The 26,998-nt window shown below is 42.3% G+C and overlaps 1 protein-coding gene and 1 long non-coding RNA gene across 6 annotated transcripts in view; one reads left to right on the forward strand and one right to left on the reverse strand.

Annotated features, from left to right (window-relative positions):
- The first annotated feature begins 8,482 nt into the window (after positions 1–8,482).
- LOC124051400 lies at positions 8,483–12,233 on the forward strand. Of its 3 annotated transcripts, none has more exons than XR_006841826.1 (4): positions 8,483–8,504; positions 9,723–9,878; positions 10,358–10,450; positions 11,426–12,233. It is a non-coding gene; the product is annotated as an uncharacterized LOC124051400 (long non-coding RNA). The 3 variants fall into 3 exon arrangements; XR_006841827.1 differs by lacking the exon at positions 8,483–8,504 and adding an exon at positions 9,222–9,241; XR_006841828.1 differs by lacking the exon at positions 8,483–8,504 and adding an exon at positions 9,235–9,253.
- Positions 12,234–15,346: 3,113 nt separating this feature from the next.
- ctif (CBP80/20-dependent translation initiation factor) overlaps positions 15,347–26,998 on the reverse strand; it is a 43,501-nt gene continuing 31,849 nt past the window's right edge. For 2 of the 3 annotated variants that reach the window (XM_046374730.1, XM_046374731.1), the window contains 5 exons: positions 25,747–26,332; positions 24,296–24,595; positions 20,718–20,873; positions 16,347–16,400; positions 15,347–15,747 (listed from right to left, as the gene is read on the reverse strand). In XM_046374730.1, the coding sequence (XP_046230686.1) occupies positions 15,526–15,747; positions 16,347–16,400; positions 20,718–20,873; positions 24,296–24,595; positions 25,747–26,332 (1,318 nt within the window). In that variant the 3' untranslated portion in view covers positions 15,347–15,525. The remainder of the gene's footprint in view (positions 15,748–16,346; positions 16,401–20,717; positions 20,874–24,295; positions 24,596–25,746; positions 26,333–26,998) is intronic. The other variant, XM_046374732.1, reaches the window with a different exon arrangement.

The raw sequence follows: 26,998 nt of genomic DNA on the forward strand, positions 1-26,998 counted from the left end.
TTATTGTCATGAGATGACATTATACTGGATTACATGCGTGGTCTAAGAATAGATTGTGCTTTTATAAAAGAATATCCCTAAACTTTTAAACATCGAATAAGTGTTTCGATGATGTCTGTCCAAATTTTCCTGCTGAGATCTGTGAAGGCCATAACATGTGATTCACTTCATTTTCATACTCATCAAACCATCCTGTGACCCTTCACGCATGACCGCATTTGTTATGGTTCTCCACTCATTTATTCGAGGTCTGCATGCCGGCCATGTTTGTGAGGAGTCTGTCACATGACAGTAACACATCGGCTTTGTTTGGAAAGGGATGCATTTCCAGACACATTCGCACTAATGCGGTCATGGTTCCAGTCAAACAAACAACAGCTAATAAAACAGCAGACAGCTGCTTTACCGCTGCACCAACTTCGGTTACTAAGAGACAAGAGGGCCACACATGGAAAGACGCCTACTGTACCGAATAATTGTGTGTGTGCCGTTTGTCTTATGTGTGGTGTGTGTCTGTGCTTATAGGTGCCAAGTGGGCATGTTATTGTTATGTACAAGTGGGGCAGTCGTGGATCAGCGGTTAGGGTGTCGGACCCGTAACCGGTGGATCGCTGGTTCGATTCCCCGTCCCGGTGTCCATGGCTGAGGTACCCTTGAGCAAGGTACCTAACCCCCACTGCTCCCCGGGCGCTGCACGCGGTCGCCCACTGCCCCGGGTTTGCTGTGTGTGTGTGCACGTCACTTGGGTGGGTTAAATGCAGAGAACAAATTTCGTTGGAGTGAGTTCCCTCCAATGACAAAATATGTCACTTTCTCTTTCTCTTTCTTTCTTTCTCCAAGTAAATGAGAGACAGGAATGAGAAGAGAAAGAGGGGGTGGGGAGAAGATGAAGGGAAAGAAACAAGAAGAGAACAGCACTTTCAGAGTTGGATTTACTGTAAGATTAAAGACTTCAGAGCAGTTAACCTGCTGGAATCGGAACAGACAGAATTAATGAAGACGTCCTGAATAATTCACACACTGGCCAATTGTTTTGTGTTTATTAATTCACTTTTCTTCTTGTTCTTTTGTTAGCAGACTTCAAAGCTCAGCCTGTACAAGTAAACCAAAAATGTTGTGTGAACTGACAACAGAACTCCTAATTAGATGAATTAACCGAGTTCTCTGCTCAGTGTATTATGCTGCCTATTCTCTTTCTATTGGCCTTGAGCCACAGCATAATTTCATTAGTAGTCTCTGTGTTGTTGGATCTTAACCGACATGCTTCATGGTGGTGAAGTCTACAGAGCCGCTGATGTTAAATAAAACCATCAAATGTTGAAAGAGAAAACAGGGGTGGAAAGTTCAGGCATTGCTCTTGATGTGAGCGCCTGGCAGCATCTCAGAGGTTCTTCCCACAGTCCAAACACCCAACTCGAGTGGGCTCAGGAATACTGACAGAGGTGAAAGTGGTATGAGGGTATCACAGTGTGAGCACTGTGATGGACTGGATACCTGTCCAGGTTGTTACTCCCTTACTCCCCTCCGCATGTTGTGATAGGCTACAGCCTGAACTGGGATAAGAAGTTAAACAAATGCTTCCACCACATTTTTAATGCTCGTAAATGAAGTGTGCTTGGCTCTGTAAAGTAAAGAAAGCCTGTGTTAAATTTTAATCAAGGAAAGAAAGACATATTCTTTCTTAAGTCTGGAACACACTAGCATTTATAACAGTTATATTAAGCTATGAAGTCAGTTCATTTGAAAGGACATCAGGTTAAACTTTAATGAACTTTCACAGCGAAAAGCAGAGTTTATGAATTGAACTCTGGAATGCTGAAATGTCCTAACTGGTTTGCTAACTGACAGCACTAGCTTGGAGTGTTATTATGACTGTCTAGTGCTAGATACATGGATGGATGGATGGATGGATGGATAGATAGATAGATAGATAGATACTTCATTGATCCCGAGGGAAATTCAATAGCATACTTCTGACTGGCTAACTTCTGAATTAGCTCGCTGGCTACAAAAGTTTACCAACTAGTGTCACCGACTTTGTGAGGATAACTAATAATATTGAACTCAAGCTAGATACTACTGAAACGTCTTTGCTATGCTACATGTTGGCATGCCGCAAATATTTCAAAGATATTCTAACATGGGTAAGATAAGAAATAACACAGCTCAAAAGTTGTTTCCTGCTTTTGGTCCCAGCAAAAGTTGCACATAGCCTCTTCTTTTGAAAAAAATAAAATACTGGCAAAGACTGAGATTGACAGCAGTATACAGGATGACAATCAAAGTCCACTTAATGCGAGCGCTCGCAAATACAAATACTTTCTTACTGATAGAGGATTGTGTAGTACATCACCCAGCATCATTTCGACAGAGAGAGATTACAGTGATGCCCGGAACTTGTGGGCGTATGACACTCCAGTCAAAATCACCCTGACTCACACACCACGAGCATTCACACAGTGCCAATTCTAATACAGTTTGGACACTGACGGTTATATTTAGGGGTTCAGTGCTGCGTTGCCTAACCATCTGAATCATGCTTGACCATTATTAGCCATTTCAGGTTGTACTGATTTTTTTTTTTTTTTTTTTTACCAGCTTGTTTTAGCTCCTCAAATGTCAGGGATTATCTTCAGACTGCGTCGACATGCCTCTGGATTTGTCAGTGATAAATGTAAAATGGTCAGTGCAGTTTCAAGCATACAGCATAATCAAATAAACAATAATAATTCGCTGTATATTATTATAAAAAGTGCTATTTAATCTGTTGATGTAAAAACATGCTTCTGTTTCACCATGACAACTGACTGAGCAAAATGGTTCAGACATGATTTGCATTATCTTATCACCATTTTTCCAGATGCTCCTGGTGGATCAGCAAGAGCTCTCATTGCAACTGGGAGATGTAGTCTCTCCAGTGTATCCTGGGTCTGCAGGATGGTTGTGTCCCAGTCTGAGAAGTACCTTCTCTCCCTAAGAAAAGATTTAAACCACCTCAATATGCTGCTCAAAAAAATTAGAAAGAGTGGCTTGACCATTGTGATCTGCTTTTGGCCTTGTGAAGTTTATTTCAATGTGGTTTTGCAAGAGAAAAAAAGTATTTCTCTGAATTTTAAGATGAGTCAGTGGCAAGATGTTGTCAAATGCCAAAAGCTATAAAAGCTGTTGTCGATATGTTTGCAATGCCAGGTGGATTTTGTGATCAACCTGTTTGAATTGATGGCGCAGAGGTGTGATCCAGCTACTGAGGGTTCAATTAGTTTGTTTTTTCTTGTTATTTTAGACAACGGCTAACATACCTGTAGAAGCTTGGAGCAGGCTGTGAGATGTAGGCTGTGTAGGTGAAACCTATTCAGTTTATGCATTTGTATACCGGGAATGTGTTTAGTGTGTGTAACCACTACTATCAATGCATGACCGAGAGTTCGTATGTCCACAGACAAAGCAATGTCTTGCACAAGTTCTTTGACAACGTCTCCACAGACCTCTTGGTGTCAAACTCTTGGTGTTTCTATTCCTTATTTCTTTCTTTTCAGAATTTCTGAATCCAGTCCTCCTCCTTTTCCTTCTCTTCAGTTTCACTCTCACTGCACAACTTTCCGACTGTCTGTTACAGAAGTTCAGGTTGCCTAGCAACAGGGTCGTGCTTGTCGCAGCAGGCTGCCACAATGACAGTCACTAGGCGGGAGCCTGGCAACAAAGACATCAGGTGTTACTTCCCACTGTTTGTCTGCGGACACTTCGCCGACCTCCAGCGGCTGCTGTGTGTGTGTGTGTGTGTGTGTGTGTGTACAGTATGTGTGTGTTCATTTCCGCTCCGGTGAGCAGCAGAGGTCTGATGATGTTACCCATGTCCCTCTCCCATCTCTAATTATGGAGTGCTTGTGTATGTGTGTGTGTGTGTGTGTGTTTGTATGTTGATTTCTGCTTGAGTGATCAGTCACTGAGTGCAGCTCACAGCGGAAGCTTTGCTCACGCCAGCTTGTCAACCACAAAGCAAGACACACTTCCGGGTGGCTGATCTGGTCAGGCTCGCAAATGACACACATGCACACATGCTACTCCTCATAAATTAAAGCATTTAGCTGAGAAGAATCTCATAATAGTAATTGATTAATCTGCTGATTATAAGAAACTGTCAAGCGTAGCCCAAAGTGACATCCTCAAATTGCTTCTTCATGCAAACAATGACGGAAACGCTTACTCGATCATCAAAGCAGCTGGCAGTTATCATTTGATCGACTTACTGATCAATCGGCTGATTGCTGCAGCTCTATGAAAGAGATCAGACGGGAAGATGATTCCCCTCAGTTTGGTTTCTTGGTACATAAACTGCTTGCTCATCTCTGCAAACTGCTTCTCTCTCATCACTTTTAGTTAGTGAATTTTCCCAATTTTCTTTTCTTTCCCGTCACGTTCACCTTCATCCTCTTCTCCTCTCCGTGTATGAAGATCTGTCTGTTGACAATGGCAGTTTGTGTGTGTGTGTGTGAGTGCGAATAGCCACCTGCGCCATACTTCCCAGCCAGGCTACTGCAAGGCCGCACATGCACCTGAGCAACAAAGCAAGCTGTTTTAAGACCTGTCACTGACATACATGAAAAAGCTGAAATATTTAGTGTCCCATGTAATGTGTCACTTGGGTGAGCAGGTATGATCTCCAGCGGGAAGCGCTTTATGTCACACACCACCGACTCTGTCAGTTACATTTATGCATCCATATATTTGACAGGATCATATTTTATGGACAAAATGTTTTCTGGTTTTCTCTCTGATGTTGCTGCTCTGCTTCATCTCTTGGAGGTTAAGTTTTCCTGATGGAAACTTCACTTGCTGCTAAAGATGTTTTGTGTTTTGTTGCACTTGTTCAGCTGTCAACTTGTTGCCCATGAGTCAAGTCAGCCCATTTTGACCGAAGTTAGGCTAGCAGCAGGTTATATCCAGGTGTTAGCAGTGTATTGCTTCTGGCTGAGGTTACGTTAGCTTGCCGTGCTTCTGTTCTGAGTCGCGTGCAACTCAACACTTTGACTACTGCGCAACAAAAAAGCGTCTGAGCAAGCATGTTGACGTCAAGGGAAGTAATCAAGACGGTTATCACCCTGCAGACTTTCGTTTGTAGTTATTGGTAACATTTGCTTATGATACTTTTAAATGGAGGTGCAGATTGACACACGTCAATAGATCTACCCGCTTCCTGCTCGTGCAAAGCAATTAATGGTGACGTGATTCACTCACAGCCCCAGAAACCAATAATTTGGTTGATTTACTGTCTCAGCAGGTCCTTCACCAAAAGGGCTACTGAAGCAGTTCATTGAGGAAGTGAGCAGGTCATGACATCATTTCCTCCACTGCCAGTCCAGGAAGCAGGAACACGGTTTTCCAGTTTCCGCTGTTGTTATGATCATGGCCTATTTTTCCTCAAAAAAATCCATTTTGATATAAAAAGTGTGCATGTGTGTGTGGGCCGCTGTATCCGAGGACTAATATATTTTGGTGTGCGCTAATCACGAGTTTATCCTAATTCTTCATTTTATCGAGCTGCACCTGACTGCTTTTCAAATCAATAGGTAAGTTATGCTTTTCCATCTTCTGGTTAGTCTCTAATTGTGAGAAAACTTTTCTTTTATTTGTAACTTAACAGGAACAGAAGTAATAGTACATCAACACAGCCTTCCAAAATAAAAATAATAATAACAAAAATAAAACTTACAGATTCCAGTTTGACACCATAAATGTATTTTATAACCACTAAAAAATGGGTAACGTTCCATATCGAGAGCAGGAGTGCATAAGGTAAAGCGATATTAGATGGAAATGACACACAGCCTTAATTTGGAAGCAGCCATCGAGAAACTGTGGCACCATAAGTATTAGCTGTAGTCTAGAGATCCACATTATGCTCCAGAATGAGTACATGGTGTCTGAACTACTGAAATGTCTGAATCCAAATATAGTTGAGATAGAATCTGTTTTTTGGGCTGTGGAATAAACTGCAGCGCAGTAGCTGCTGCAGAGATGGAAAGGTCAAGAGAGCGAGCTAAAACCACTTCATAGCCCACAGATATTGATTTCTCCCACAACGAAGCGTACTGTAGCAAAACATCTGGGGATGCTTCTGTATGTTTTAAATCCACTTTGTTCTACACAGTATCTGGCCTCTGTACCCCCCCGGACCAAACAGAAGAGATTCTGCAGTGCTCTCCTCTCGTTTGTGTGTGTGCTGATCAAACGCTGTGCAGATGGGAGGCCACGCAAAAAAAAAAATAAAATAAAAAAATCCCATAAAGGTCTGGAAAAACACGATGTGTGAGCCATCAGACGACTGACAGTACGAGACACGTCCACACGGAGAAGTTCGAACGCGGGGATCTGCTCGTGCTTGTGCTGTTTAAGTTTGTGGGAGAGTGTGTAATCCTAACGCGAGTGTCCTCCCTCCTCGTCTTTGGTTCGTCATCAAGGCCAGCTGAGATGCAGCCTGCTTTTGTCTGGCTCAAACAATGGATGGTACTGGCGTGAGTCACCCTACACACACGCACAAATCCATTCATCCATCAATGCCAGCAGAGAGCAGCAGACAAAGCTCAGATTTACTTCTGTAGTCCATCCTAACTCTTATTTTCATTATCCATTAATCAGAATAATATGAGAAGTGAATGTCACAGTAAAGGTAGGCAGGTGATTACAAGGCTGAATGTTTAAAGTGCTGTTACATGTAGCGAACCATTAACAAGCTGAGAAAATAGATGATACAGTCTGCTGCTTAAATCGGTTCACTGTTGGCTTCCAGTTCAATTTGGGATGAATTTTGCAACTATGCTGTGATGTTTTATTCACAAATTCAATGACGGGAATGTTTGCACGCTGAATGTCGAATGTGCTCTGACTCAGCCGGCCTTTGACTGGCTGCTTTAGTTGAGGCTCATGAGTGTTGTAGTTTTTTTGTTGTTGTTTGTTTTTTATCTAAACTAAAACATATTAATTTACTGTCATATATAACAAAGAAAAGCAACAGATTCTCACATGAGGTGCCAGAACATGTCTTTGTTGTTTGCGCTCAAAATAAGCTGAAAAAAATCAACTGATTTTCTTTTGATTTACTGACTCACCGACTGATCATTTCAGCTCTAGTCCACATCATTCTCATTTCTTCATCACTTTCATAAGGCCTTTTCTCTTAACTTTCCCCCCCCTCACAAAATAACATCATCTTACTGTGTTGTGACACACAGTTATTGGATCCTACCATTTTCTGCTCCTGCAGCACAGTCAGACAGCAAGACATCCCTCAGGACTAAAAAAGAAAAGGGTCTGTTAAACTGTCTGTTATCACGGTACGGATCCAAATTAACTGTGATGCTACTTGTCAGCCAGGGCTGCCTCTGTCTTCCTCCTCCATTTGCATTTATTTCTCAATAGCCCCCCCATACTGTCCCCAGATCTACTCATTATATCTATCTATACGTTTCCTCTCTTCTTCTCCTACACTTTCTTCCCACTTATATCTTTTCTCCCTCTTCTTTCACTACTGCAGCTGAACGAATTTCCTCCGTTACACTACGTTTACTGCACGAGTTGGTCTGTTACTGTATAATTTCTCCCCTATTGTCCCTCTTTGTGATGTCACACGTGTTGTGACTCTAAATGAAACGAAACCATGGACATCTCAGTCAAAGACACAAAGCAGAATGAGGCTTCTGGTGCTGATGCCAGATTTGAAAGTGTGTCTCACGATGTCAAATGCACTTAAATATTCTGACGCATGGGATTACGTTGATTGATGCGGACGAGTGCTGAAGGACGTCCTCTAGGTTCTATGGACGGGGGGGTCCTCAGTATGGAGAGCAACCACCGATGCTGAGAGACCCCATCGGGACGCCCCGCAGTCGGGGAGCCCCAGGCATGTGTCGGGGCTCAACAAAGGCAAATCACTGGTCAAGGACGTGCTGCAGCAACACACACACACACACACACACACACACAATTGTTCAGGTCCTGAAGTGTGGCCTGTTTAATGCATGGCGGTGTAAAGACGAGGACATGCAGATGAGGAGTTCCAGTGCGCACAAGTATGAATTGTTAGTCTATAGACCCACTGTGGAGCTGAGATTAGTTACGCAGTCTGTCTGGCGGCGGTGGAGGAAACAGTGCGTGCACCACTGTGTTTCCTTTTGTGATGCCTGAATATCTTCATGATACCACACTGACGTTCACACTCAAAAAAAATGAACAACGGAGCTTGTGCACTTTATATTATATTTTTATTTTCAGTTTACTTATAATACATGTATTTGTTAAGTTAAAATGTCTTTTTCTAATAAATTCAATGTGATTTTGTCTATTGTTATCTTTAAAAAATATTAATGCGTCATTTCGACGTGACTGAGATACTTCATCCATCCAGAAGGTGGCGGTAATAAAATGTCTGCTGCCAAAAATGGCAAAGAGAGACTGCGCATGCTTAAGGCCATTTGAACTCCAGATACTCGTGCTAATTTGGCGGAAAGGTTAGTGTCTCCTTCGAGTTTAAAAAAGAGACAAGCGGATATTTCTTTTCACCATGTTTTCATGTTAAGCATGCTTGTGTTGGGATTTGTGAAACAAGACATGTTCTTTATTTTTGGCGTGCTTATGAGAAAGCAGCTACCTGCATAGCCAGGTCGGTCTGCTTTTATGCCGCCTAGCCCCACCAATCCTCAGGCACATTTCATATTTTGTACGTGAGTGAATATCAAACAATGGCAGGTAGAACGTGTAAATATTGTAGCGTGTGTGTTTTCGACTTGTTTACGCCAGTCAAACAGTTTAATTCCCGGGTTAGCTAAATTGCTAAAGCTAGCTTACGATTTAGCGACGTAGCCCATTTAGCGTAGGAACAGATTTGCGCGCCGCACGCCTTCGTTCGCCCATACGTGCTCACGCACACGATACATTATTTTCATCCTTGCTATACTGTGACTTTGCTGTCCCGTTCATACTTACTGGTATATTTTGAGGAACTGCGTGTTTGCAGTGGAATTGCTGTGTACCATAAGATAATGAGAGTTGTCTTTTATTCGGCCAATACATTGTTTTTAGTGTTTATGAACTTTAAATAACCGCTGTTAGCCTGAAGTTGTGTAAGCTAGATGCTAACATAAATGTGCTGCCTCATACTTCAATTAAATGCTGCAAATTATGAAAGCTAAGCCTGTCTCATCCTCTGTTTCAAAGCAGTAGGGCAGGACCCATTCACTTATTTGTGGTGAATTTGAAAGTCTACATTTATTCAGAAATTAACATCATTAACATCTTTATAAATGTCGTCATGTGCACTTTTTCAGGTCCTGAAGGATTGCTCTGTGATTTGTGCTCCCTCCTCGGTTAGGGCATAGAAGGTATGATCACACCTCACCACTTAATTACTGTGAATTGAGTTGTCAGCATTTTTGTTTTAGAATCATTTATTAATTGGCAGCTTATTTTGAAATCTATAGTTCTCCTAAGACCATGTAAATAAGTTGATTTCATTTTCTCATTTCAATTTCTAACTTTATCAGCTGTTATCAGTTAGATTTTTCTGAAGGAAGCTGTTTCACAAGTTAAATTCCTTGACTGATATCATATGTATACCCTTACACTGCAGTGTAAGGGTTGCAGTTCAAAAACCTCATTTTTGTATCAAGTTTAATTTTTTAGTAGGTACCAATAATATAACATGTTGTGTTTGTGGACATTGTTTTCAGTTGCAGGCAGAATTTGTGAGGATCACCACTTCTTCCCTTGTCTCAAAGTTCTTTGAACAACTTGACCAACACACTGCCCAGCTCATCAAAGTGCTGAAGAAGAAGGGAGGCTCTGCAGGGAGGAAGATTAGTCTAATTTTGGCCCCTATCGCACAGGTATGTATTGCTGTTGGTAAAAAGATAGAATTATATGTTGATGTTGACTAGTCTGTTTTGACAGGTGTGGGGACTGATAAACAGTCAGAAACCAATATAACCTGTGAATGTCCCCTAATGAGTAAAAATTGTGATTTGATTGTTGTTTACAAAGCCTGAGCAGCAACTCATGTGCTTCGTTCATACAAATTGCTGTTTGTTTTGTTGTTGTTGCTTTTTCTCCCTTTTTTATTTGCAATCATCTCACAATGAAAACACAGATAGTGATCATGATTGTGTTTAGGGATCAGATGTGTTGACATTTGGAATGAGTAACTGAAAGTTTGCGACCTGATTCACACCAAATCAAGGCCTCTTTCTTCAGGTTTATCTATAAGTGAACATTGTGAAAAGTTCAGTTTTTGATATGAAAGAGATTTCAAAACAAAAGCAGAAGGTGCGTGAATGTAATGTTTTTTTTTTCTTTTTTTCTTCTTCAGTGTGAAACATTTGAAAAGAGGAGGGAGTGCATCCTCAAGGCACTTTGTGTCTACCTCAGTGAAGACCCCAGCATCCTCTTCAAAGAATAACCGGTTTGTAATTTTAGTGTCTACATTTTATTCAATCAAATCCTGAATAACAATTCTTGTCATTTTGTTATAATTTGCATGGAATCAATTTGTATATACACTCACCATGCATGTTATTGGGTGCACCTGTACAACCTGTCAGATTACCGTACTATACAACAGGGCTATTCAACTAAAATTTTAAAAAGTCCAGTGAGAGAAAATTTCATCAAGTGTTGTGTTTTGTCTCATATTGGCGTTTCACATTGGCATTTTTAATGAGCGCCACGACCTCTGAACCTATGAGACACGCTGGTTTGTTTTGTGCTTCAAGTGGGAGGAATGAACATAAATGAATCTGTCTATTCTGGGTTGAAAGCTCTATTTTTGCTCTATATTTTCTATTATTTCGCCATTATTTTTCTCTGTTGTCTTGTGCTCACTCGTCTCTCCGTCTTCTCTCCCTGTCTTCTTGTCTATCCATGTCATCTCCCTGTATTGCTTACTTCCCTTTCCACCTGTCACTCACCTCTCATCTCTGTATTCAGAGTCATGCTTTTTTTACACAAATTTGTTTGGCTGAGCAGCATCACGTGGGACTCGCATGTAATTGGTCTGTAAGGTCTGCTAAACATACCGCAAAGACTATAAAAGCTAGCGTCCCATCATAATGTAGAATCCGTCAATAGTTTATTGATTATAGTTCTGCTGATGCATTGGATTGCATTAGGTTAAACACGTTCCTAATAAAGGTCTTGGTGAGTGTATGTAAAATTAAAGTTTATTTAAAGTTTTCTTTAAAGTTTCATAGAATCATCCAGCACTACTTCATCCTATTGTTTATAGAACTTTTTGAAGTCTTGTGCTATTTTAATTAAATTGTTATATGAAAGTAATCTGAAATACGAAAGTTTATTCTTTGGAATTCTTCTTCTCTCATTTCTTCTATTCTTTGATTTCATTGTTTGTTTTTGTCTTTTCTGACTCTCCTATGTAAAGGACTCTGATGGTGAAGCTGTTCAGAGGGAGCTGGACCAACTTACCTTGGGCATCTACAGCATCAATGTTGAGGGAGGTGATGCCACTACTCCTCCAGCTGATGTTGGCATAGTGATCGAGGGTGTTGAAGTTCTGCATGACTTGGGAGACATAGCCTCAGCATGTGCACTGAACCTCAGTTATCCCAAGAAACTGAAAGCCTTCTTTGAAGTACTTCAGAAGCTCTTCCTCCAACTTGATGCATGCAGACTCTCATCCAAGGTACAGATGCTCAAGAACAAACTGTGTGAATTATCCAATTGTTTGGATGCTGAAAATTGTTTGTTTGTTTGAAATATTATTTTCTGGCAGATAAACATAGAGGAGTATATTTTGCAGTTTGAGGAGTATACTTGGCATAATTCATACAAAAAAGTAAGGAGATTCGACCATTTGTAACAACTTCAGGTGAAAACCACGCCCACTTTCAAGTTTAGTTAAACCAGTTCTGGGTTGTTCACACCCACCTGTTACATCAACACATTTTACAATTAGAAGAAAAATAGGCAGAATATTTTCAGCAAGGTGTTTGTTAATTGGTTAGACCATTATGCTGTCATGAAAATTTGAAAGCTGCAAACATTGATTTGTCATTGCATTGGTAGTTTACAGCTGCTAGTGATGGTGCAAGCTATACCAATGTTGCTGCCTGAAAGTATGGCTAACAGTTAACAGTTCATCATGTTACTGTTCTGTTTTTTCTTGAAACCAACTGCACCAGAATTTTAACTGCCATGTTAAGATGGACAATAAACGAAATATGAAAAATATATTGGGTGTACCAAATTCATTTGTGTGGAACTAGAATTATGTCCAATAAGATACATGTTGAAACAACTACAAATATGTGGCCTGTACACATATTCTTTAAGTCCATACGACATAAATATATCTTGTTGATTAGAAGTTAGTTTTTTTAAGTTGGCTAAATTCACAATCATTGTGTTAATCTAAAACAAGTTTATTATGTTAGATGGCCTTAACAGTTTTCCTTTTAACTAACCTAATTCAATTTTGTGGAACCTGTTGACAAAATAAATTTAATTAAAGTCAATGTTAGTGAGCAGGAAGAGGAAAGAAAAAAATAAACAACAAAACAAAACACATGCCACAGTTTGTTCTGTCGCATCTCTTATTTTTTTTCCTGTTAGTTTATTTTTCGATTGCTTAGAAAAACAAAACAAACAAGAGCTCACAGATGACCCACTACTGCCAATCTACATCTCGGAGCCTCGTTTTGCTTTTTTTTTTTTTTTTTCAAAACTCATGAGAGTATGCAAATGAAGGTGCGTCTCATTCAATCGTCGAGTGAGTCATGTGACCCGCGCAGAGGGGTCTAAGGGCACGCAGGGTGGTGGTGGTTGGGGTTGGTTGTGATGGAGGTTCCAGTGCCACAGTCGAGGGGGGCGCAATCCCCACCTGCCCCCATCTGCTGTGAGAGCGAGTCACTCTTTGCATAATGGAAACTCACCGATTGTTTTTTTTTTATTTTTCCTTTTCATAAACTAAAACATGTAAATACCGCACTTACACACTTGCCAGCAAGCTAGGTATCACAACTGTTTTAGATGTGTTGAAAACCCACCAGACGGGAAAATATATTTATATATAAATGAGCTAAATATAATTTAAATAGAAACCTAGACATAAAATAAAGACAACAAGAGAAAAAAAAAAAAACAACAACAAAACAATTAAATCACTTCTTAAGCAGACACACAGTTACAGACGATTAGGCTGCACCTCCGAAAACATTTGCGAGCTTCAAATCACCCTTCTCATCTAACTTGTCTTCTGGGTTGTGTTTCTACCACACAGGATTTTAATTCTTGATGCAAGACAAAGAACATAATATAAAAACACTTAAAACTGCCCACAGAGATTCAATGGGAAACTGTGTATGCATGTGCATGTATATGTGTGTGTGTGTGTGTGCGTGCGAGCGTGTGACTACTCCCAAACAACCAGCCAGTTCCTGATACAAATGCATGGGAAGGCAAACTTGTAGCCACGCAACCACAATTTTCCTGTGTGTAACATCTCTGTTGCACTAATCCTACTCCCCCTTCCTATTTCACTGTTTTTAAATACTTGTAAATATACTGTATGCAGATTATATATTGAGCCCATTTACAAATGGTACATGATTGGCTTGGTACGTCAATATCATAGTTCACACGTTAGCTGGAATAAGAGACACAAATGTCTAGCTAATGAGGTCATACAATAAGATATCATCTTTTCATCGTTGTCATCTTCAAACACACAGGTTAATAGTTGTCTTTTTTTTTTTCCTCAAAAACAAAGCAAGATCAAATACAGTCGATATTAAACACTTGCAAAATGTCCACGGCAAAGAATGGCTTGAGTAGGAGAAATTTTTAAAGAAGCATTTCGCTTCTGTTTCTCGGTGTGCCATGCTCTTGTTTTCTTTTTTTTCCTTCAGCAACATAATGATATGAATAAGTCCAACTGTTCAGTCCTCTGCATGCCCTCTGCTGCCTCAGGCCCTGCAGGCCCTGCAGGCCCTGAAACAAGGGAGCTCCTATAAAAATGGATAACTGACAAGGCCACCAGTCCATTAAAACATCCTAAAATCAATCACTATGCTCAACCCATTTCTCTCACTGCTGAGAGCTTTAATATTAATCCTCAAGCACTGATTCAAATTCAAACTTGCTTTTTTCTTAATCCTTAAATTTTAAAGCAAATCGCCTCAAAACAGTGCAAAACAAATCAAACCTGTGCAATAAGGCCTATGACTAATACCTCATACGTACGTTTTACCATAAAAACAAGACTTCGTAAATGAAATAACAACATTAAAAACACTAAATGATTAAAAAATAATAATATAATATCAACAACGTGGTTAACAAAGCATGGACATGCACGGCTTAACAGAGGAGAAGAGACATTCCCCTGTTGGACAAAAACAAAAGAATTACCAGACAGCAGTTTCTGTTTTAATGCTGCCCCCACCACTGCAATATTTCTACTGCCTCTGTTGGCGACACCGGCCCGAGCTCGGGGAGCAGGGAGCTGGGGTGCCAGAGGGGTGTGTTAGGAGTGTGTCGTCTCACATGGGCTCAAGTAGCCATCTGCCACCCTACTCTAGCCAGCCTGATCCTTATCCTCAGTCCAGCCAGGCCCAGCAGGCCTGCTGTCTCATCCCCGCAAAAAGGCTTCCTGCTGGGGGGTAGCGGTGGTGGTGTTAGTTGGGAGCTGAGGAGACAAAGGCAGGGAGGAGCTGTGGGAGCTGGGGAGCTCCACATCGAGGCCCTTTGACCTGGTCCCTGGCCTGGCGGGGCAGACTGCCCAGACAGGCAGCATCGTGTCTGCTCCCTGCCGGCTCCTCCTCCTCCGCCTCTCTCTTTTATCAGCCACACAGACCCCAGGGGCCGATGGAGAGACAGAAGAGGGGGTGGAGAAAGAGACAGAGAGAAAGGGAGGGTGGTGGGCAAATGAACACAATGAAGAGACTGACACGGACTACGCTGACCCCCCAACCCCCCCCCCCACCCCTTCATCTTTGGGTACAGATCTCTCTATTCCCTACGGGCAGGCTGCTGCCCTCTCCTCCTCTCCCCTGTGTGACCCCTCTCTTGTCTGTTCCCTCCTTTATCCCCCAGCAGCCACAGCCAGGCGAGCCCCCCCCCCCCCCCTGCCCTTCACTCCGTGTGGCCAAGCACGCCTCTACTGGCCACTACTATAAACGTTACTGCTTTCTCAAATGTGTGTCAAATACGCTTTTCATTGTTTGAATGTCACATGTACTGTTGCCTAGGTGGCTCTCAGGGGCTGCCTGTTTGGTAGATAGTGTATGGTTTGTTAGCAGCTGCGTTTGCCTGTCGTGGAGAAATGATCAAATTTACGGCTAAATAACCGCTTAAAGCCACGTATTTATTTAGGTAAGAGAGTGACGTCAGTATAAAATTCCCGTGTTTTGGTAAAACTAGACGAGAACACTGATGCCCCTCTGGAAAATGTTTTCCCATGGGCGAAAACGTTGCTGTGGGGAATCGGGGGCTTGTCTCCTCTCCTCCTGGCAGAGCTGGCACCTAGGCAGTGGTGGTGAGCTTTTGGATGGTACGGTTGTAGTACTGTGTGGTGAGAGCCTCGAGGGGGCTCCAGCGGTGTGCATGCAGCTCGATGACCTCCATGAGGAGAGAGCGGGTCAGCGGCGACTCGACCGGACAAAGCATCTTGTCCCGGACGGCTGCTAGAAGCTCCGTCATCATCTCTGGGAGCTGCTCTTCCAGGAGACGCCCCATGCTCTGCAACTGCAGGAGAGAGAGGAGGGATGGAGGGAGGGAGGGAGGGAGGATGTAAGGCGGCAGGAGGTCAAAGAAGGTGTGTGTGTCCCTTTCTGAGAGCAAAACACAATGTCTGGCACCTTGTTACTGCGGATACAGTCAGACAGGAGAGGTTCACACACCTTCTGGCCATAGAGCTGTGTGTGTGTGTGTGTATGAGAGAGAGAGCCTGCTGGTAAGTAATCAAGACTGCAAAGGATGTGGTTGTGTTTGTGAGCATCTGGGAATTGTTTGCCAACCAGAGCTCACCTGTCTTTGCTCTTTCTGTTGTTCTTCCCGTCTGTCATATTTTCATATCATCGCTGGAGCGTGAGAGCGTGAGAGCGTTCTGCTCCTGCACCTCAGTCTGGAGACCAAAGTCTACCTGATTTAATCCATAATTCTACTTACACTTACCTGCACTACTTTATTATTCATAACCAGGAGAATGCTGGGGAATATCAAAGAAATCTTTTGGAGATTGCTGTGAACACATTTGCTACAGTGCATGCTGGAGACTACTCGTCATTCAAATGAAAGGTGGGCGTGTGAGAGTGTGTGTGTGTGTATGTGTGTGTGTTCCATACCTCCATAGAACAGCAGAGGACTGCATCTTCCTTAACATCTGAGGACTCTAACAACTAAAAGGGACAAGAAGGGACACTAATGATTATTCTCATTATTGATCACTCTGCTGTTTATTTTAATGATTGCTAAACCTATAAAATATCAAAAAAGCTGTGAATCCAAAGTTCAAAGTGACGTCTTCAAATTGCTTCTTCTGTCCAACCAACAGAGCAAAGACTGTCTATTTGCTATCATAAAGGACAAAAAAGCAGCAACTCCTTGCATTTGACGTTTTACCTTTAAAAATGACTAAAACGATTAATCAGTAACTGGCAGCTAATTTTCTCTTGGTCGGCTAATCGATCGAGGCAGCTGTGATTGGGACGTCCAACACTGTGAGTGAGCAAAGCCTGACAGGGAGTGCAGATATAAAAATATGCATATTTGGATATAAGCCACATGGGTGGGGAGTTTAAGCAAATGCAAGTGTTTGTGTGGAAGAAGAAGAAAAAAAAAGAAAAAGACCTAATTCTGATTGTAAATATTTTCAACGTTAACATTTAAAATCTTGGAAGTCAACACTCAAGGCTTTCATCCTGGCAAGCAAGCTAGCCATCACACACCAAGGCTTGCTTTATGCACATTGTATATCTGCACGCACACACACACTGCACACACACAGTGCAGCCAAAAACAAACTCTGGAGCTGGTAAACATGCTAGCTGGCTTCCTCCCCAACACTGGCCCCATGCACAGATGGGCATACAACTGGTACCTTCAAACAAAGCAGGGAGGGATAGCGACAAAGGGAGGTAGAATGACAGACTAGACTATGAGCATCTGGTGTCAGATTACAGCAGAAAGGAATTTGGCTAAATACTCCTTTTCCAGCTCCTAGGCGGTTTCCAAAGTGCTGCTTTGATTAACCTAAAGGAGTTAAAGGAAGTAACTGGGAGGGTTTGTTGCTGGAATGATGTCTAATTAAACCTTGGAAGCGTAGACCTGCAGCACAATGAGCAAAATAAGGTATAAATGTAGGGTACACGCACACATTTGTGGAAAAAGTGAGATCATGGAGGGAATATACAAGAATTTGGTTTGTTTAGAAGCACGATCTGGGATTGTAATGACTATTATCAGTATTTTTATTATGTACCAAATGGGAGTGTGAAAGGGGTTGCTTGTAGTGATGAATCGGCAGAGAATTATCACCTTAATCTGCAACACCATTACAGAGCTTTATAGTGTGTTTCGGCTCATTGTTTATCTGTCTGGCTTCACTGTGTCGGTTTACTCTCACTGCTCTCAGAGCGTCATTTTCACCCTCTGTTTGGAGAAAAAAAAAACCCCTGTACACCAGTTGCAACTAACCGATTAGCCATTTAGTTCCCCCAGGAGTCGGTAGAGACCGAAACACAAGGGTTTATTCACAAGGGCGAATATTAAACTTTAATTCAGGTGGCCAGAAACACAACTTCAAAACGAAATGATAACATAGACTTTTACTGATCTCCAACAGGGAAATTCACGTTGCTCTGTGTTGTGAATTCTGGGTGTGTTTATAAGCAAGTGTTTGCCTTCAATACAAAATCAGCTATTGCGTATTTGAATCAACAGGATCAAACTGCCTACCTACATGCATACACTCCTGACTGTTTCCTTTTAACACTTGTAGTGGACAGGCAAGCTTAACTATTCTTTAACTTGCTGTAGGACACAATAGAAACTTCAGAACTGAAAAAGAAGCAAAGATCACCTCCATAGGATGCTGCGGTCCACATTCAATACCAGCTGGCCTGTCGTTTCCACACTGTAAGCTTAATGGTATTCCATCTAACATTCAGGCCTAGCGGTTGTGCAAACGTCAGCTCCTCAGTATGCTTAGACGGGTGTGGTGACAGTGCGGCTGTTTGATGTGGGAACTCAAGTCTTGTCGTTCCCGGCGCAGGAGGGCTATGTGATGAGCAGGATTAGCTCATAATGAGTTCTCTGGGGAGCCCATGGACAAGTCTTTGCTCAGTATGTTTAAAATAGTCTAATCTATACTCATCTATAATCACTTCACCTATCCACCACGATCACTTTTTCTTTTTCTGTTCTCCAATGGCTCTCCTCTGTCGCTCTTACCTCATAACATGCAGAAAATGTTTCTGTGAGGCTACATCTCACACACACACACACACACACACACACACACAAGCAGTCTCTCTGCTGGATCCGAAAACTGTCAGATCTCTGGTTGCTTACATCATCGAGAAACAAAGTGCACTGCAATGGGAAACCTTGGGATTCTTTCTGATTTCCATTTACAGTATTTTCATTCAAAAGACATTTGATCGAGAACATAAAAGGCAACAAAAACTAGGACGGGTCTGATTGCCTCACAAGTGAATGGAGGCAACGCATCCAACATGACAACAACACCTTGAGTGACTCAATGAAGTCGAGCAGAAAAGCATCCTTATTCATGTGAGTTTTCTGCTGAAGCTTCTCCTGTCTCTCAGTTTGACTTCATTGCTCAAAGGCATGTATGTTTGTATGCTGACATACAGTACATGCTGAAACCTGTCATCATACTGCTGGCTTAAAAAAAAAAAAAAGAGGTTGTACGAGTGCTGAGAGGAAAAAAAAACCCCCAAAACGTTTCATCGGGACACTAATGACACATACAGAGCTCAAAGTTAAAATTGTGACTACTTCAACTTTAACTGGTTTTCCAATAGTTGCATAGCAACAAGAGGTCCAGCACTTCCCTTAGTTACATTACATAATATTACTCCTTTTCTATTGCAACAGAAATGTAAAATACAAACATACAACTGGTTGATTCTCAGAATATTCAAGGTACAGATTTTATAAGCACACTCACATAGTCATTGTCCAGATATATTGTAAGTTGACTGTCTTTTACTCACGCTAACTGCAACTGCTGACCAACTCTTTAGGAAACATGCAGGTCATTTGCCTCAATAAAAGCAATTCAAGTATCCTGCTACCCGACTTCTGGTTTTACGTGACTATTGCATGTAAATTGCACGTAATAGGCTGCGCATTTTGATGGTTATAATAAGATTTATTTTTTTTCATCGCGCCTGAGCAGCTTCATACAGACTGGGCTTTCCAAATGTGTGTACTCCGGTCTGGGTAAAAATTCTTATCTGATTTGCCAGAGTAGGTGTTTTTGAACTTTTTAATGTACATATTGTTTGGCTCAATCACTGCTCTAAAATTACACACTCACCACGCGATTTCCTAACAACCTACAGTGTGTAACCACAGTAACATGCTGGAAGAGTAGCAAGTGCAATAAACAAGCAAAATAAACAAAAACTTTGCTTCACAAAACTCACATGGTGAGCCTCAACATCCAGTAAAGAAGAAGCAATGAAAGCCCCATCCCCAAAATTCCTGTCCTTTTGGAAAGTACTACCCTCCAAACAGGAACCTTTTGGGGAGGAAAATAACGTCCAGTGGGGAAAGTTGCAACAGTAACTTTGCAAAACAGAGATTGTCGAACAAGCAAATGAGCTCAGAAACACACAACCAAATTCACACAATTATACAAATATTTTGACATTGTTCTGAGGTGTGTTGTGACCTCAAGCATCACCAGGCTAAATATGACACTGATGATGATGGTGTTTATTTCTGACTGGTTACAGTGTACGTCCACACCCTCAGTCACACTGCTGGGCCTTGTGCTGAGATAGCGCCCTGGGCATACGCTCAGACAGGGTGTGGAAGGCATTAGCTGTGTGTGGATTGTTGTGTTTGTCTTGTAGGGTGCGTGTTGAGTGCCAGACCGGCAGAGGTGTGGATGTGGGCGGTAAAACTACCTGGCATGTGCCTCGAGCCTGCCATTATTTCTTCTCTACCTCTCAAACTGCGCATTAAAAAACAATTTTCCGTTCCAGGTTCTGCCATCTCCTTTCTCTTCTACCTGTCATGCCATGAGTAAACTTCCTCTGCTGTAACTGTCAACCTGACCACAGTCTCCTCTGCTTCCTCTCACCTCTTCTCTCCCCCTGACTCCCCTCGCTAGCTTCCCCTTTCAATATCCCATCTGCCATTAACCACTTCTGTATCGTGGTGCGTCTGCTGTTGTTCCATGGTGACCAAAGGAGTGTGTGTAAACGAGCATGACCGGCTAATGAGAACTGAACCTGGGGTCATGCATTTTCCTGGAACTGATGGCGTACTGGCTGGTTGCACCACTAACCAAACACCACTGTGGTGTCTGCAGTCTAGACTAGGTCTGGACAAAAACAAGAAATGCGGGCTGTGAACGGACAAGATATACAGACACAGCTGGATGCTCTCCTCTCACAAGAACTACTAGAAATTGCTTATTGATTTTTTTTTCCAGAAAAACTGTAGGCATGGACACAAACCTCTCGCAGGCAGGTGTAGATGGGACAAACCAGCACCCTGAATGGCTCCCCGGAGCTGCTCCTCATGGTACCAAACACCTCACACAAGAAGGTGATGAAACCTAACCACCTCTCCACATCAGACTGCTGCAGCTCCTCTCGACGGGAGAAGTCCCGCTGTGGGGTGGAGGAGATGAAAAGAAAAAAAAAATGCATACAGATTAAATTTGGAAAATAACACACTGGAAAAACTACATTCTATGCAGTTTTTGTAAATGTGTAATACAAGTTCAAAGTAGGCGTTGGGTAAGAGGATATTTGAGTGTTTCATAAATTCATCAGCGGTAGTGGTAATCACCATTAACATCTTTGGTATCTCTCTGATGGGGGTTTTTGTAGGTGGCAAGAGTATTAACCTTGCAGCTTAAAGTACTTAAAGCTAAAAAGCAGTTGAAAAACGCATAAAACAAATAATGAATTTCTTTTATCTGCCAGGAGTGGATGAGAATATGTTAATTTGGTTTCAAAGTGCAGGGTAGTGAACTGTGTCAGTGGTGCAAAAGTGTTGGGGTTAATATGGGTTAATGCTTAATGCACACTTGTATGAATGTTATAAGGCGGGTTAAACCGAAACTTTATTAACAGTCAGACTGACTCATTCTGCTTGCCATTATTTTCTGCCTGTTACTGTGGACATAGGAAACACAAATGGCTTATATTCTCATAGACTGTACACTGAAGGCCAGCTGGTACAGAGACATGCACAGAATAAACAGCCTGGGGGGCAAACAAAAAACCTCACACTGTCAAATACAAACATACCCTGCACACTCATAACAACAACTACGCACACCTTCCACAGATAAGACAAGCTCATTCTGATAAAAGTCGCTGATGATGAAGGGGAAAACAGCATAACAAGGCCACATGCCCTTCTCAGCCATGCTAAACAAACAGCATCTTTCATAGGTAACAGTCTGGCTATGTTTAATCAAAGCAACAACACACCCGATGCCTCTCTTTTAATAAGCGGAGTGGTCATGGCCTAATTGCCCCCACACTGAGATCCAGGAGTCTGGAAGCAACAATTGGCAACAAGTACCTTCATCAGCCCACTTATGACATTTAAAAGGTTTTAAAGCAAAAAAAAAAAAAAAGCCAAAATGTCAAAGACAGAAGGGGGTCCCACATTGGCTGGGAAGTGGGAATTAAAGAGAGAAATGAAAGAAGAGGAGGGGACCACACAGTTGTGAAAGAAGGGCGGCGGGTAAATAAAAAGCAGAGAAGGGTGGGTAAAGGGATTAAAGCAGGATTCACTACTGCTGGCTGCGGGAATGAAAATATCAACATCTGAAGGAAGAGGTATTTGAATGGAAAACAGTGTGGGAGCATAGTGGAAGAGAGCACGTGCAGGAGAAGGAAACAGGAGTGAAGGAAGGGATACGAAGGAGACATGGTCAGGCAGCAGGTGGGTTTCTTGAGTGTGTATGTCTTGTTTGCCTTCTTCTGGACTCTAGAGGAAGGAGCAAGGGGTGAACGGGAGGAGCATGGTTGGAAAGAGAGAGAGAGAGAGACGGCGAGAGCGAGGGGAAGTGTGCGGGGAGAAGTAGCGAGGCACTGGCCCATGGCGTTCTGGGTGAGGGGAAGCGATAAGACGGGGGGAGCGCGGTAATAGAGAGCTCATGAGGGACGGGTGAGAGGGGAGGGGAGGGTGGGCAGTGAAATATACAACGGCTGAGAGGATGTTTTCATCATGTGTGCAAGACTGGAACTGTGCAGTTAAGTGAAAGGATGGAGGGTGGTGGTGGGGGGGGTCAGGTCTGTCTCCTCTGGGTGTTTAGATTAGCCTCTCTGCCCACTGACATTTACTGTACAGCAGCATGCACAGTTAGCTTCCACCTGAAAGCGCTTTCTCATAAAACTGAGGTTGGATGAAACTACTAAAATTACAGAGAGGAAATGGCTTGAAAAAATGTACTGGATGTACCAGTTAGCACCATTGCTAGCTTCAAATGAGTTTAAAGTTGTTGTTTACAGTATATGTGTTTCTTGGGATATTTGGGTGGCTATACAGCAAGGGATTACAAAAAAAACAACAACAAAGCAATAGCAAAAGAATGAAAGGTTGTTTTACCCTAAAGATAAAAATTCTCAGTCTGGATTTTTTTTTTTTTTTTTTTTTTTGGATATTCAATTGACTGCAAATGTAGCAACAAGAGCACGCTGTTTGCTGTGCAAGTTAGCTTTTCAGGACTGACTTAATTGCAAATAAATTCTTGCTGTTACTTGCAGACTAGTGTGAGCCCAGTGAGAGGATACTACTTCAAGCTGTGATGGAGCCAACGGAATGAACTTAAACAAAAAAGAAAAAAAAAACATTTTGGAAAGCAAGCAACACAACACAACACAACACAACACAACACAACACATATATTAAAATATAAGTGCCTAAAACTATTTACAGGAGCCATCACTTTGTTTTTCTTCCCCAAATCTGACTGTTAACAAGATTCACTGAGATTCCAGACAGGAGTGGAGGCAGTCACATCACTGTGTTCATTTTTTAACTATGGTGTAGCTGCTCTGTCAGCTCATTATCAGGACAGCAGCTTGTTGCACAATCAGTAACTGGTCTCCTACAGCAACACAGCAGTGGTGGAAAAAGTTCTAGAAGTAGTTCGCTTTCTTAAGTAAAAGCAGAAATGCCACAATGTAAAAGTTGAAAAAAAAGGGACTTTCCCGTTTGTGTCATTGCAAAATACAAGTTCATCATTGTTAACGGTGTCCTTACGTAAATCCCAGCAGAGCTTTGCATAACCTGAGAGGGTCTAAACAGCAACATAACTAAAAACACGCGTAGGTTTGCAGGGCCTGTAATATATATCTGGATAATGTTGCACAAAATGTAAATATTCAAGTAAAATATCTCATAAATGTACTTGAATAAATGTACCACAACTACAATTAAGAGGGATATTTACGAAACCCCAACCAAGACCAGATTTTTAAAGTCAATATGGAAATTCTTGTACTCTGGCTAACAAAAAAACCAACACTGACCTGTGAATGTGTTATTAAGTCAAGTCAAGTCAACTTTATTTGTATAGCCCATTTTTACAAGCAGTTTGTCTCAAAGGGCTTAACATAACATCAGCAACATCCTCTGCCCTTCGACCCTCACATTGACTAAGGAAAAACTCCCAGAAAAACCTTTAACAGGAAAAAATGGAAGAAACCTCAGGGTGAGCAACAGAGGAGGGATCCCTCACCCAGGACGGGCAGACGTGCAATGGATGTTGTACAGGCAGGAAAGCAATTAACAACATGAGAAATGACATTACTAAAAAGATAAGCAAAACAAAATCTCAACTGTTTAGTTTCACTTTTGCTACCACCTCAATATGATTTTAACATTTCACAAGTTATAAGAAAATTATAGTAATGAAAATTATAATGAACTGCTGTAACATTCATGTATTCTTTTTTTATGTGATGTTGAGAATCACTATCAGCTCACTATTGGCCAATATATCAAGGCTGGGCTCTAATATGTATTGAACTGTATTAGACTGACATCTCTACCTCTGCTGCCCTCTCACCTGCAGCATGTTGAGAAGCAGCGATCTGAACTTGGTCCCCTCCACCATGAACAGCGCCATCTTGTCGCAGAGCTTGGCGGCAGTGGCGGCGAAGCTCCTGTCTGACACGGCCTTCGAGTAGATGGTGCTGACCACCTGAGCCAGGGTCTCCTCAGAGCGCGCCGAACACTGTGCCTCCTCCATGAAGGAGGCCAGCTGCTGCTCCACCCCGCTGCTGTTGCTCCTCATGCTGTTCAGAAGCTCCACCAGCCGGTCCATGCTCTTTGATCCGGAGCCCGACGCCGCCACATGTGCCTCCTCCTGATGCAGGAGACAGAACAGTACACGAGTGGTTGGTGACAAGGTGATGGAGCAGTATTTACTTTCAACATGGGTTTGAACACAACCTCAGATGCTCTTTTAGTAGTTAACAAAGTCAACTGTATTACAATGAAGTCAACAAGACATTATGAGTGTATATTATCATAGTTTGTAGGGATGACTTTTTACACTTTAAAGAGTAGCTGCTCTATTTGGAGAAAACAGGGGTGTGATAACCACTTGGAGAAGGAAGGGGGGATGTTTCAATCTCTTATTCCTTACTACTACAACTTCTCTGCTGACATGCTTACTATATGTATTCTTAATTACAAGGTGTGGCCGGAGAGCTGATTCATAATATGCAGATATTCTACGTCAAATAAAATGGTATTTTCTATGTTTTTGAAACAGACTAAGCTACTTTACAATGTTTCCACATACACCACGGCAGTAACCTCTTGAATCCCTGGTACATGTGTCCCTTGTTGGGAACCGCTGTGTCAGTGTGTGCAGAAGGATGACATAATTAATTAGACATGAAAGACAGTCAGTGGTTTTTAACATGTAACCGAGATACTGGATCTTATTTTGAAATCCAGCAAATGGTTCAGTTGCAAAATAAATATTAATTCTATTAATGGTTCAAGTTCAGCACATCCTAATCAAACTAAAGCCATCACTTAGACTGGATTTCTTGATTCAGCGGGGACATGTTTACTTGTTTCTGCCTTGTGACTGACTGGGGAGTCTTGTTTTGTTAAATCAGACCACCACTGGTGGTAATGAGTTAGCTGTAAAAAGAGGAAGCCGAAAGCATCAACGCAGCTGGCTGACTCGCCAGTTTAGTGCACACAGTGGAAAACATCAAAAACTGTAAAGCTAATGCTGCTTTAGTCACTTCAACTCCTTACTGAGAACGTGTTCGCCCCTCCCCATCAGTCTAGGTGTGTCAGTCTGAATGCTAAATAGGACTAAAGCAAGGCAGTGTAAAGAAAGTGTCAGTCTACATGGCTGTATATTAATGATGGTGTATGAGTGTGTGTGCGTGAATATAACAAGAGCAATAAGACTAAACAGTAAGTGTGCACACGTACACGTTAGTCCTGATTGCCTTAATACGGACTGACAGGCACTAAGCAGCTTTTCAGTACCTTGTCCTTTAGTCTCCTCCTCAGCCTCTCCTTTGACGACTGCAGCAAGCTGATTTTGGGCTGCTGTGGTTGGCCTTCGCTTGCTTTCCCACTGCCTACTGGAGATTCCTTGTTAACTGTGAGATCTGGGAAAACATTGGTGGTGAGTGTTGACTCAGAATGGGGTGATTCGTTGGGACTCTTGCTGTCGAAGTCTTGAAGTGGTCTGATCTGCTCGTCACCCAGTTTCACAATCTCAGTCTCTTTGTCTTTGGTTGTTCTTTGGGGCATTCCTTTATCACCTGTAGGGTTTGTCTGTCCATGGCCCTGACCTTTCTGATTGTGGTGCCAACGCCGGTTCTGGCTATATCCGTGGTGTGCTGGTCCTCCTTGGCGCTGCCCATGTCCTCCTTGATACTGACGAGGCGGCCGACCAGCACTATTGTTTCGGTTATCTCCCAGTTCTGTTAAATTCTGCTGCTGTTGGTTTGGTGACTCTTGTTGGGTTTGATCCCTCTGGTGCTGAGGTGATTGTTGCTGTTGTTGTATCAGCTGAGGTTGATTCTTCCCTCCACCGCCTCCTCCTCCCTGAAGCCGCTGCTGTCTCCTGGAATGAGAGCAGGTTTCAGTTAGCTTGTGATGTGGCAGCAGCTGGCTTGTACCTCCAACTGCTCTGTTCCACTGTTGACCTCCCCTCTGTGGCCCACTGGCATCATGATGGCCTCCTCAACTCCTCTCTGTCAACAAAACTCACCTTAACTCATCCTTTATTAATATAAAAATATACAATTTCTGTCTCATCTTCAAGTCCTTATCTAGCCATAGCAACGAATTGACACGCTTCTGTAAAAATGACTATGACACTTCACAACCAGACAGTAAACTATCATCTACTGCTACAATCTTTAAGTAACCAAAAATAACCAAAAGGCCATTGACTGCTTACATATGTGGATGCAGAGTGTGTCTATGTTTCCCTGTCCTGCATAGCTCTGTCCTGTTGCTGTACTGGCTCTGGGCTTGACAAGTCCACTGACATATGGTCCAGGGGATTAGTCACCCTGGCACCTTGGAGGCAACCTATTATCAGCCTGAGCCAGTGAACCCGTAACAAAAAAAAAAAAAAAAACTCAACTAGTGGCAGCTAGCACACCATTGTTCAGACAGAGCCAGAGACTGCCGTTCAAATGTCATCACATTTCATTTTGATGTAAAAACTTACTATAACTTGCTGGTGGTGGACAAATGTATTCAATGAAACAAACACAAAAAA

The sequence above is a fragment of the Scatophagus argus genome, chromosome 20 (assembly GCF_020382885.2).
Source record: "Scatophagus argus isolate fScaArg1 chromosome 20, fScaArg1.pri, whole genome shotgun sequence".
NCBI classification, from domain to species: domain Eukaryota; kingdom Metazoa; phylum Chordata; class Actinopteri; family Scatophagidae; genus Scatophagus; species Scatophagus argus.